At 43.7% G+C, this 13,070-nt stretch overlaps 1 protein-coding gene across 1 annotated transcript in view; it reads left to right on the top strand.

The window, feature by feature from the left end:
• The window catches only part of RASGRP3 (RAS guanyl releasing protein 3), a gene marked incomplete at both ends in the record, with an annotated part of 30,515 nt that extends 21,687 nt beyond the window's left edge, over positions 1 to 8,828 (top strand). The window contains 6 exons of the mRNA XM_081998589.1: positions 244 to 359; positions 1,159 to 1,306; positions 4,765 to 4,801; positions 7,156 to 7,281; positions 7,832 to 8,196; positions 8,733 to 8,828. Of these exons, the coding sequence (XP_081854715.1) occupies positions 244 to 359; positions 1,159 to 1,306; positions 4,765 to 4,801; positions 7,156 to 7,281; positions 7,832 to 8,196; positions 8,733 to 8,828 (888 nt within the window). The remainder of the gene's footprint in view (positions 1 to 243; positions 360 to 1,158; positions 1,307 to 4,764; positions 4,802 to 7,155; positions 7,282 to 7,831; positions 8,197 to 8,732) is intronic.
• Positions 8,829 to 13,070: the final 4,242 nt, after the last annotated feature.

Consider the following 13,070-nt stretch of genomic DNA (forward strand, 5'->3'; position numbering starts at 1 on the left):
TCACAAGAAAAATACTGAGGTCAAGTTTTCTTTAAAAATTAGCCATTTTTTCCCCTACAGTCTAATAAATATGCATATTGAAGTACCAAGTAGGAATAAAAGGAATAAAACATGGCAGCAGAATATCTAATTAGTAATGTTGAACTAATGTTGAATTAATTTACATGTAATCATAAGGTTCAAGAGCTGGTGTTGATTCAGGATAGGTTGGATATTAGGACAATAATTTCCTTTTTTTCCCAGTCTGTCTTTAGGAACTACGACCATGACCATGATGGCTATATTTCTCAGGAAGATTTTGAAAGTATAGCTGCCAACTTCCCCTTTTTGGACTCTTTCTGTGTGCTGGACAAAGACCAGTAAGTTTGGAGTTTTCTTTGTGGGTTTTTTCTTTTCCTCGATTTAAAAACTCATGAAAAACAAATATTGAAGAAACAGTGTCTCCCAGGCTTCTTGTGTCTGACATCTTGCATAAGGAACCAAAGATCACTGAAGGCTGATTTCTGTTCTCATTTAACTTCTTATGCTGTAATCACTTCTATAAGACCACTCAGGCTGGAGTCCTGCTTTACCTGGTACTTTAAAAATCATTTATGTAATAGCTTAACGAGGAATGGGACTGAGTCAAAACCCCTACAGTACTGTCAAATTAAAGTGGAGATCCTGTACCCAGACCAGGCATCAGATTTTCAGCCAGACTGGTGAAACAAGTTGTGTACAGGACAGGGGAAATAAGTGTACGTAGCAGAGAGAGGGTAACAATTACTCTAGGAGGTATATGTATTTTCTAGCCAGTTGGGCTCGATAATTCTTGTTGTCCAGAGTCTCTTTGACTGTCAAGGCTGGTGGTCAGCCAAGAGCATGACTGCTTGGTCTGTGTGAGCAGTAAGTCAAGGTCTTTCACGTGATGTCTATGGTCTGTGCTCTGATACCATCAACAGGTGAGAAACCAGGGTCCATGCAGTGAGTTCAGTGTTTGCTGTTTAATGTAGGGTAAGAACCGCAAAGGCTTTAAGGTTTTTTTTCTGCCAGGACTGTTGAGGCTCTTTTGAAGAATCTGCTTTATGATGTGCTGCATTGTTTTTGCAACGAGAAAATCTTGAATTCTTCAGCGCTGTGAGCAGTGACAGATCTACTCCGCTTTTTTTTTCCGAACAGAGATGGTCTTATAAGCAAAGAAGAAATGATGGCTTACTTTCTGAGAGCTAAATCACAGTTCCAGTGCAAAATGGGGCCAGGGTTTATTCATAACTTTCAGGAGATGACCTATCTTAAACCAACTTTCTGCGAGCACTGTGCAGGATTTGTAAGTATGTTTTTAACAATAGCATATCTTAAACACAATTTTTTACCCTTTAACATAGACAGGGTGAAACTGGCTCCACACATTGCTAAAGTCTCTTGGCCAAATATCTCATTGCATTCAGAAGCTGTGAATTGTAGCTGTGCCATCCAGTTTTGTTTTAGTAGTTCCTGAATACTGGCATTTCTGAGAATTACTGTTGCAGGAGAAAAAAGAAAATTATGTTAGCTAAAGGATATTAGAGACTATATGAATGGCCTTACTTGGTTTATCTTAAGTTCTTTAATTTTACTTGATTTCCCATGTAAACAAGCTCAAGGGAAAATGGGTGTCTGGAACAGAGGATGTAGATGAAGCAAAAGCCGTTCTTTCTCAGGAAATTGCACATGGCAACATAGCTATGTTCATAATTCTCTGAATGGCCATAACAGCCTTAATCCTTTCTCAACTGAATTAACAGATCTTCTAATTTGGTCAAGAAATCAAAATTGCTTCCAGCAGTTCTGTACAGTAAGATTTTTTTTTAATTTATTTGAGGTTTTTTTTTAATTTGCTTTTTCTCTCAGCCATAATTTATCAGATGCCACTTATTAGAGTGTTTTATACATAGCTGGAAAATGATTGGTTTTTTGAATATTTGTGTTGCTTGTAAACCTCCAACTTTTTCACTTCAAACCAAGTATAGTAAAGAAAAAGGAATTCCTATGATTTAAAAGTTACATTAATGTACAAACCCCACTGAAATCCCATGTCCGCATTTAGACAGCTGAAGCAATAAGGGCAGAGGCCCATGTGCTCTGCTTATGTGTGGCCCGTGCACGGGGTGTAAACTCAGAAGAAGGTCCCTGCTCTCCCGTGCAGATCTGCCTCTGCTCTTGGCTTGTACTGCGTGAACTTTTCCACTAAGCACTATTTTTTTGTGGCTGAAAGTAACAGTAATAGCACCGCGAAGGGCCAAAACATGCCTTCCTCTCAGACAAGCTCTGGTGTTCCTGCTCTTGCCCATGCTCCCGTCTTCCACTCACTTCTTTCGCGATGCATCTGTCTTGCTCAGATGCTCGTGGTCCCTATCGCAACCACGGATCAAGGCCACAGAGAAGAAGGAATTCCACCTATTTCTGCTAGAACTGCAAAAACCTTGGAGGCAGCATCGTCAGTGCTGATTCAGGAGCGTGCTGGTGGGCTCTTGAGCTGACAGCTCCGGCAGACTGATGGGGCAGGGGCAGTCACTGGCCTGAGCCTATTGTTTCAGGCAGCCTGGAACCTCAGGAAGACGTCATGGCGTTCGTGACACTCAGTTCATGTTTGGAAGGCTTCCATAGCAAAGCAAGGCCTGAGGACTGCCCTGCAATGTCCCCTCCACCAGATATTTTTCTCCAGTATCAATTTGCTAATTGGCCCTCGTTGGATTTTTCATGTCTCCCTGATTACATCCAGTGCAGGAATACAAATAAGTAAGGGGTTGTACAGGAAATGGAAATAAGGTCATTTTTCCTGTCAGCGCACTGAAGTCATTGGCATTGTCCTGTGGATGACTTGGGCTGATAGGACAGGAACCAACTAGAAAATCTGCTGTGTATTTGTTCCGCATTTCTGCGCCGCTCATCCGTGGGTGGAAACCTAATTTCAAACTGATGCACTGATTCACAGTCAAAGTAATGTGCGCTGACAGTGCAGCAGGATGAATGGACGTGAAAGTGCAATGCACACAGTAGTCAATAAAATATCTGTTATTAAACCGTTACGAACTTTAAAGGTCAAGCTAAAACCTAATGCCATTAAGCAGCATGAAATGGATACGCCCGTGGCCGGCCACAGTTCCGTCCCACAGCTTGAGTTGCGCCACGTGGCGGGGTAGGTTACCAGCCACCCCGCTGAGCTTTATAATCTGAATTTGCACAGATCCTCTTACTTTGGAGCTGGCTCAAGCCAGCTTTGCGGCAAAGCTGTGTCAGACAGATTCAAAGCTTTAGGTCAGAATTCATGACATGGCACTTCAGCTTAAGCTTTCACTGCTGTGTGTAACCACAACAGTGGTGCCAAATACGAGCAGGAGGAAGGTACAGAGCTGAGAAGGTGAGGCGAAAGCTCTGCAGTGGGAACAGATTAGAGCTTAAATGAAAGAAATAACAATCCATGTCTCTAACTCTGATCCTGGGCAAAAAAAGTCATTGCTGCTCTTCCAAGAGGGGCTGGGGGGGCTCCGCTGTCGCTGCCTGACCACAGCAACTGCGTTCACTGTGCATATATACAGCATTAGCAGGAAAAGAGCAGGCAGCAGGCTTTCTATGGACCCTCCTTCCACTGTTGTCCCTTCTGTTCTTTTTATTCACCGTTCTTCCACCTTGCCTAATCTATTTTGCTTTCTCCAAGCCCACATTAGTCCTTGCAAATCCTTTTGTGCAGCGTATAGGATTTTTTTCCCCCAGAATCTTCCTATTCTGTTTATTTTACTCTTTCCTTTGTATTCTGAATGTTCTCCAGCTCTCCCTTTTGAACATTTCTTGACCATGTTCACCCCCTGCACACTGCACATGGATTCTTATAAATATGGTGAGGAGCCACGTGCAGTTTCAACTGCCTGGATGTGCTCACCCTCCCTGGTAATGTTTCAAATGAGTTCAGGATAAATAAACACTGGAGTCACTGATTTTCTTCCTTTAATGCTAAAGCTAGAAAAACTGTTCCTTCCTCTCTCTGCCTCTCAGAGTGGAAATGCTTGTTTTTATAATGCCATGCTGTAGATACAGCACTTCTGAGTGTATAGATAACAGTTTGCTCCTACTTCCAAGCAATCTTGTTCATGTTGCAGTGAAAGCTTCCCAAAAGTGGCACCGCACACCCTCTCTCCTGGAAGTTTAGCATTTGGTTGTTATATACATCAACAAGGACAGCTTCTGGTAGAAGGCAAAAATGGAATTTAGTGTCTTTTCTGCCTGTTTCAGTCTTCAACCTTTTTTTTAGTGGACAAAGTCAGGTGGACAAATCAGATTGGTATGGCTAGGTGTGCTGGAGACAAGTATGAGAGCCAAGAACCTAGTTTTTATCCCCAGTGGTGTTTTCTTCTGCTGTGTTTGAATGGCATGGGTCATTCATGTATCTGGAGAATGAATGCACACTGGAAAATCCCCCACAGATAACGTTAAGTGAGCTTAAAAGCAGAATGTGCTCTGCTGCTTTCAGTAAGCTTCATATGATGGCAATTTTTCACCCATTCCTGGAAGCAAATGTCATCTGTGTCTCTCCTTCTCTGGTAGTCCCACTGTAAGTAGTAGAAATAAGGGGGAAGCCACACAAGTCTTATCACAATTAGAGGGGGAGGTCTGCCTAACAGGAAGGGTGTTAAGAGCAGTTGTATCCTGTTTGTGCTTTTGTAGCCATTGGTACTTCCTCATTGTGACCTTGTTTTCCTTCCAGCTTTCTTTTCTGATTCCTTGACGTTCTTTTGTCTTTCTTTGCAGCTCTGGGGTATAATCAAACAAGGCTACAAATGCAAAGGTAAATAAATTTTTTACTAAAATGGCATCTATTCAGTGAAGTTTTGCTTCTACACTTGGTACTGTCTGTGAACAGTGGCTGCTGGTACGCTATGATGTCTTACTGCATTAGGGGACATACCACCCAGTAGGAACACATTGGTTCTGTGAGCTAAAGGCCCAAAGCAGATACTGACTCCATGAGGTGTTACTTTCTACTAGCAAAGACCTTGCATCTTGGAAAACCAAGTGTCCTCATCTTAACACTGAGACATCCTGAAATCTATCTGCTGAGGCTTGGGGTCAGGAAAAGGTCTGCTGGCAATGCTGTCTGTCATGTACATCCGCATGCCTGCAGTGAAGTCTAACTGACCTTGCAATGCAATAGTGGCTGAGCTAGGAATAGAGAAATATTTAATTAATTCCTAGACTGCCCAGCAGATCTCACTGAAGATCTTTTGCAGACATTCAACTTAAAAAAAATCCTAGAGCTCTTACAGCCCTCTCTGTTGCTTTCATAAAATGTTTAATTTCTTATGCAGTACTTACTTGCACTATATTGAGCAGGTCAGACCAAGAATGACATTGTAGTGATCTTCATTGGCTTTAAAGTCCCGGACCTATTTATTTCTTAGGAAGCCCAGCTCTGTTGATTTTCACAGTTGTAGCTACATCTTAGTTATTCACAGGGGAATATTCACGCTGGGGCTTCATAATTCTAATTATATGCACTCTTTCCTCTTAGTCTTACACTGGCTTCCAGGAGAAGGGTGAAGAATTGGCAGGATTGGTTTCTAAGATACACCGTATGCCTGCCTCCCTCTCCACCCATGAACATCTCTTCCTCAGAGAGGGGTGGGGAAAATGTCCCTGGCTAAACCAACGTATCTAATTCAGCTATTCCTGATTACTGTCATCTGAGCAGCTACGAAAGGGCTAGTTGTGGTCTATACTTTTACTGGTAGGATGAGGGAAGAAAGACAGAGTTTTGCCACAGCAGCCCTGTAAACTCAACTTGAGATCTGAAAGCTGAGCTCTGTCCTGCGTCATTGCTTGTAACAGTGGCCCAGCAGAGAGAGAGCAAAAGTGGTTCTGTAGAGTCAAAATTATAGGCAATGGAGCATGAGAGCAAGAGAGCAGAGCTTCTTGCTCAGATCCCAAAGTGGTCAACAAGTGTAATTAGTGCCTGCCCTTTGCTGCAGCAGCTGCCAGCTGCTCCATGTGCCAGCATCCCTGGAGTGCTGCACCCATTACGGATGATTTCTGCCTCCGAGCACAGCGCTGTCATCTCCTGTTTTGAACACCTGACACCGTGCTAGCAGGGGGAGGGAGTTCATCTCTTCAGGTCTGCTCCTTACCCTGGCACTGTGGATAATGAGATGAGATAAAGCTAGACTATGCGGTCTGCAAGTGATGAAAGAGGTTCTTCACTGCCAAAAAGAGATCTTCATTTTATTTGGGGAGGTGTTTACCTTTAGGGCAGGCAAAACCATAGCTGGGCACGTACTTTTATATTAGTCATATGAACAAGGTGATGGGAGAAACCAGAACTCTCACCCATCATGCTAGAGCTGCTGCCTGGAGCAGAATGGTTCTTTCAGCAGAGAGTTACAAACACAACGCTTTGGCTTGGCAGTGGCTCACCTAGAACAAAATGTTAAGTCCTGGAGCAGCAACAGAGAAACAAAGGGAGGTGGAAAGTTTCAAAGAAGGGCAAGGGACACAGAGGAGAGAGCGCCTGCGTTTGGGGCACACATCCTCCACCCTCTGGCCCTTTCTTGCAGATAAGATCTGTACTGCAGTCATACTTCAGATAAATGTACCTAGTGACGAGTGTATCTGCAGTGAGATGCAATGCTCAGCAGAGGCACATGTGCAGGCCCTCAGCTAGTTTCATCCAGGTGGATGACACATGTCCACAGACCTTACTTGGTGTTGGTGTTGCTTGCTGAGCTGCTAGACTGTTTTTAACCTACAGTGGTCTACACTAACCTCCAGCCCTCCTTCCAGAGGCTCAGAGTACGGATGCTCCAGTGTTTTCTGGTCCAGTGTGTTTACTATAATGGGCCCTGCTGGGTCAAATGAAAAAAGCAAACCTTTTTTTGGAGACTTATATGGTGGAGCAGAAGCTTTATGCATGGCATACACAGGGTCATACCAGTAATTCCAGGTCTCTTACGCTTCCCTTCTGCTGCCAGATTTCTATTAATGGCTGTGCCACAGAAAAGATCCATTTTTTGTAACACCCTTCGCACCTTCTGTCAAAGTATTTGTTCCTTCAAAGTCCCTCCTGGTATCTGTCTGCTGATAGCCCTGAGGGATTACCAGATAGTTGTGGCTTCCCATTTGGTGACTTGACAATTCCTTTCTTTACAGATTGCGGTGCCAACTGTCATAAGCAGTGCAGAGACCTGCTTGTGCTGGCATGCAGGAAATTTTCCAGAGGAACCTCAGTAGGCAGCAACCACGGCTCTCTGCCTAGCAGTCCGTCTCTGCCTCCAGGTGAGAGCACTTTTGTTCCTATTTATTTTAAACCTTTTCTGGAATCCTCTCTAACGGCCGGTGTCCTTGCTGCCATTTTTAAATTTTTCCTTTGTATCAATGCACAGAGCAGCACATGTACTTTCCACGGCACTGTGGCTTGTGTTCAGTGCTCAGATTACAACATCCCTTTCTGCAGTGATGGCCTTAGTCTCCTGCCTGAGGGTCCCTATTCTCTATACTGGCATCCCTACCCCAGCTGAAAAGAAATCAAATTATAATTAGGGAAATTGTACTTCTCCTTGTAAGCCACTTAGGGGCAGGGGCTGGGAGACAGAGGGCACAATTCTAGCTCTGCCTTATCCCCTGAGCGTGCAGACGGAGGGAGAAGGCAATGTGCACACACAGGGCCAGAATCAGTTTCCAACTAGCGTATGGATATTGCTAATTATACCACTGCTTCATATAGGGTGTTACCTCCCACCCACCCCAGGCTTAAGTTATCTTTTTGTAAAGATCTTCATGTAGAATATTTAAACTAAATATTTTACAATTCCACCCTCTCTTTCAGTCCAAGATGAAGTATTTGAATTTCCCAGTGTTGCAGCGGAACACCAGGACCTCGATGGCAGAGCTATCACTCTTGTCACTGGCTCTTCGCGGAAAATTTCGGTGCGGCTGCAGAGGGCAACCACCAGCCAAGCAACACAGACAGAACCACTGTGGCATGAGCCAGGCTGGAATGATTCAGGTTCCCATACTTTCCCCAAAATGAAGTCCAAGTTCCATGGCAAAGCTGGGAAAAACAAAGGCTTTGCAAAATGGGAGAATGAAAAGCCCCACGTGCAGGCTGATACAGAGCTAGAAGCCAAGGGCCCACAACACATACAGGATCACAACGGAATAGAAACGCTCCCAGAAAGGCAAGAATCTGAGGTGAGTTGCAGAAGAAGCCAAGACAGTTTAAAATCTGCTGGAGTCTGAGGTCTCATGAGATCATTTTATGAATTTCAGGATGCTTTTTTCATTCAAATTTGCCATTGCTTCTTGCACAAGAGTTGCTTTCAGAAGAATGCCATATCATCCATAGATACCTATTTTGTATAATGCAGTGTGCATTTAAGGTTAACACTGTAACTGGGGCTTTGGCTCTTGGTGTCTGGGATGTGCTTTTAGGAGTTGGGCACTTTTCTTTTTGAAAATCATTAAAATAGCCTGGTGGATATATGACTGAATTCTGTGCTATTTTACCCTTGCAATGCACAGTTCAGGGCTCCATGTCAGACACAAAAACTGGCATTGGTAAATATACATGTCCAGGCTAGGGCAAGATAGTGGTCTGACTTCTGTTGCTGTCACCCATAAAGTTTATATTTCCAAACCCTCGTGCTTTTATTGACCATCTTTGCTAGCATGTTAAGTGCCTATTTTCTTCTGGTTACAGGATAGCTGACTGCTCACCTGTCTCACAGAAAAATGAAGATGACAACGGTAATACAGCAAGCATCAATGGATTGTCACAGACCACATTTGGCCATGAGAAGTTTCCCTGGACCTCGTACTTTTAAATTCAACCATTGCCTGTTTTCTTAGCTGAAAGGTGTTTTAAAGCACTATTTATTTTCTCACCAGTAAGCCATTTGGATGAACATTGCACGGACACAGCAGAACAGATCTCTGCACTTAGTGTTTTTTCTTGTATGACTTTTGTGGAAACTTCCTCTACATGCCAGTGAGGATATATTTGGCCTCCTTTAAATATACTGCATCATTTCAGTACGTCTGCCAGCAACAACAATGGTGAGAAGCCAAGCATCTAAGTTTGTTTGATAACACTCCTTTTTCAGAGACTCGTAATGATCTTTTAAGGAAAGAAGTAGGTGTGTATGTTGATTAAATCTCAAACAAAAACCTTTCACAAAGTCCTCTATGCTGAAATTCTTTGCACACCTGGGGTTTTGAATTTTGGCCGTGTTTACATTGCTACAGTGAGCGTATTGGTGTTCAGCACAGCGACACCAGTTCCCAGACTGGGGATCCTTCAAGTAGGCAGCATGTGGCTGACACTGAAGGAATTCCAAGACACTATGCATATGTCTGGTTACACCGCAATGGAGAGGGGTCAGCGCTGATTATGGTAAAACTAGTTTGTAATAAACAAACACCTTAGTTTTAAGTGTGTGTGTATGTATGTGATATGTTTTTCTCTGGTTAGCAGCCTGCACATGTTAAATGTACTGAAAAGCAACCTCCAAATTAGCAGCTTGCTAATAATCTGTAACAGTCTGAGAAGCAGGTTTGAAGTGGCATTTCTCAGAAGCATTAAGTTACTTAGGGAGCACAGCCCTCATGTAGAAAAAAGGAAAACCAAAACAGCACAAAGCTCAAACTTGGAAGGTGCCATTCCATGTATTATTCTTCTTACCCCATCTCCCCACAAAAATAGGTGTGTATGGGGAACACACACTCTGAATTAAAGCAACTCGATTATAAGATTTCCTACAAAATTCAAGTTATTGCACCCTTCAAGTTCTAACCTCTCAAGCCCAGAGAGTACTTTCATAGATTTCCCTAACCAAAACTGAGAGCTGCACTCCTCTATGGCAATTTGACTGTAATCTGCACTGTGACTACATGATGCCTGCTCAGGTTTGCATCTCGAGTCCTGCAGGTTTCCTTTGTTTTCCAACACAAATAGTAACGATGGTAAATTGGGGAAGGGAAAAAAAAAAAAAAGAGAATATGCTCTTACTGTTTTAAACTCAGAGAAATAAGCACTGCAGTGAGCACTGAGTTCCAAGCTAGGATGAGGGCCAGAAGCATTCTTTGCTCTTACTGCTGTGGGCAAAGAGCAGGCTTTAGCAAAAATACGGTCTTTATTTCCTGTGGTGGCTCAGGTGACAGGTCACAACAGGCTGACCGCACAGCTACCGTTACAGCGTATGGCTTGCACACAATAAAAATGATGTGGTAGAGAATTTGAATAGAGAAATTTGGTTATGATCCAGGCTGTTGATGGATCTGTTGAGATAAGCCTTTTAACACTTCATAAATGAAATGTTGATGTGCAATTTCATTCTTAGCAACACGTAAGAGTTTTAAACAGTGCTTAATCTGTAGACCTTAGCCTATTTCTTGCAGGCTTTTAATAGTTGTAACTCTTGCTCTGAAAGGTACCTGCTTTCCTAGTACTATCAGGCCCACAAACCATGCCTGTTTCCATTGTGCTGTTGAGTGTTTCTCATACATAATCCTATCTATCTTCTCACTTACCTGCTCTCCAAGATACTTACAAGCTTCTTGCCTAAACTGTGCAAAAGGGTAAGTAAGTGCTCTATGTTCTTCAGAGGAAGGCGTTCTTAAGGACACTTTTTTTTTTTTAACATGTATACTGTCATAAAGGCATAGGTTCACATTTAAGCAAGAAAAGTGGTATCATCTACAGCAGTAGCTCCCACTTTCTGGGGGACCATTCTACTAGTAAATAGACTCCTTAAGTTTCAACCTGCTGTAGAGATTTCAGTGAATCCCTGGGAAGCCTGGTAGCTTTGGTCAATTAGGTGCTTACCTCAGCAGCAGTTGCAGATCAATCATAGATTGCAGGCTTATGCCACTGATCCTTCTAAACAAAATATCACAGCATCCAAGGAGAATGACTCATGCTAGGTGAAAATTTCAAGCATCTGCTCCTGCTGGAAACCCTTGCTTTAGGCATTTCAAGAAGGGGAACATTGAGAGGGTGTTGCTGGCAGAAAGTGTTCACAGCCATTGGAAAACTTGAGAAAAAGACACTGGGTAGAAATACAGCCTTTTTTTACCACCGCCCCCCCGCCCCCCCAAAAAGGAATAGGCCTATCATAGACAATGTAACAATTTAATGGGAGAGAAAAAACAAGCATTAACAGGCTGTTCGTAGCAAACTGCTGATCCTCAGTTCCACAGCAAGCACCTGAGTGAGGAGAGTTGGCAGGGCATGAGCAACCATTTTAAGAAGTTGGTATAAGATGAGCTCTTTACCTTGGAGGAGGCCTGAATAAATGAAATTAAAAAATCTTTTTCTCTCCTTACTTCAAGTTGACGTCTTTTTCTGAACAGAGGCAAGACAATTTTAGTTTCCCAATCTGGGCAAAGCAACAAAGATTTTTGTATTCACCTCTCCTGACTTACTTAACAAAAGGCAAAACATACCAGCCACCACCGTTCCCAGCTGAGCTATGGGCCTCTGCTGGTCTTGGTGAAAGCCTGCCTGCTAGAAGTAGAGCAATTCCAAGGAAGCGTCCAGGAGAAAGTGTCATAGTGACAAGACGGCTGGATTAATTAAGTAGCTAAAATGAGATACAATCCCAGATGATGCTGGATACTTCTACCACATCCATTTGTCCCTGTCTCAGTCCTCAGGATCTTTTAAGAAACTGGGGAGAGAAGTGAGGTGTTTTTAAAGCAAACAAACAAAACACCAATCCCACACCACCACCACCCCCCAGTGGAAAGAAGGAAGATTATGCCAAACCTTATTTTACAGCCTGATCTGCAACTGTCAAAGAATACAAGCAACAAGAGTTAGGTGGAAAATGCAAGTGCTTACATAGGCCCTGTAAGAGACAATTTGGCTGTTCAAGCCAAACCCCCTAGGACTTTCTGTGCTTGTGCAAAACCTGCGCAAAGCCTTGTGCTGCAAATAAGGGAGCTTCAGCCCTGCTGCCAACTTTACATAGTAGCCCTGGGTGCTATGCAAGGAGTCAGGGGGACATCTGGCTCCTTCAGAGTGAAATGCAAAACCAGGTTTGTACTGCAGGTCTATCCTCTGCTCTAGATGTCTTCACAGTCTTGCCCTCCTCTGCCCGCTCAGTCTTACCCAGCTGTTGGGCTTTAAAAGAACAATCCCAATGCTACAAAGAAACATTTTCCTAGACACAAGCTATCTTCTCAAAGGAGCCTGCCTCAGGCAGATGAAGTCCGAGGGAGGGGAAGTGGGGGGGGACAGGGAACAGTAATATGCTTGCTGGCCAGAGCTAATCTGAAGCATGTATTTTCCCCAGCTGGGAAAGGTGAGCCTTTTAATACAGAAGAAGATTAAAAGGTGAGCTGCAGAGCAAGTTTAGGGGCAGCTGCTGCCTAAAATACAACATTTTCCAAAATGGAGCAGACTGGCTGCCATCACCTCTGTGGACTCTTGCTCAGGGACTCCTCTGTGTAAGCCAAAGTGAATGCATGCCCTAACGCAGCCCCAAGGTCTTCCTCACAGGGAGCCTGGAAGTGTTTTTCTGAGACAGCATGACAAGCCACAGGAGGGTCCTTGCAGCCTGGGACATGAGTTCCAGAAGCTTTAGGCATCTGTATGGGAAATAGCTGCATGTGAAGGATCCTGGACACAGGAGGCCAAAAACCAGAGAACAAATAACAGACACATGGGTAGTAAGCATGGGAAGAAGCATGCTAGGAGTGCTCTCCCTTTCTACGTGACACCAAGAATAGAAGGGGATCCCAATGGAGACCAAGCAGAGGGAGAAGGAAGGAAGGAAAGAAGGAAGGAAGGAATCACAGAATCACTAGATTGGAAAGGACCTTCAAGATCATCAAGTCCAACCATTAATCCAGCGCCACCATGTCCCCTAAACCATGTCCTGAAGTGCCACATCCACACGTTTTTTAAACACTTCCAGAGATGGCGACTCCACCACCTCCCTGGGCAGCCTGTTCCAATGCCTGACCACTCTCTTGGTGAAGAAATTTTTCCTAATATCCAATCTAAACCTCCCCTGGCGCAACTTGAGGCCATTTCCTCTTGTCCTATCACTAGTTACTTGGGA

Source organism: Phaethon aethereus, assembly GCF_964289735.1.
Source record: "Phaethon aethereus genome assembly, chromosome: 3".
NCBI lineage: Eukaryota > Metazoa > Chordata > Aves > Phaethontiformes > Phaethontidae > Phaethon > Phaethon aethereus.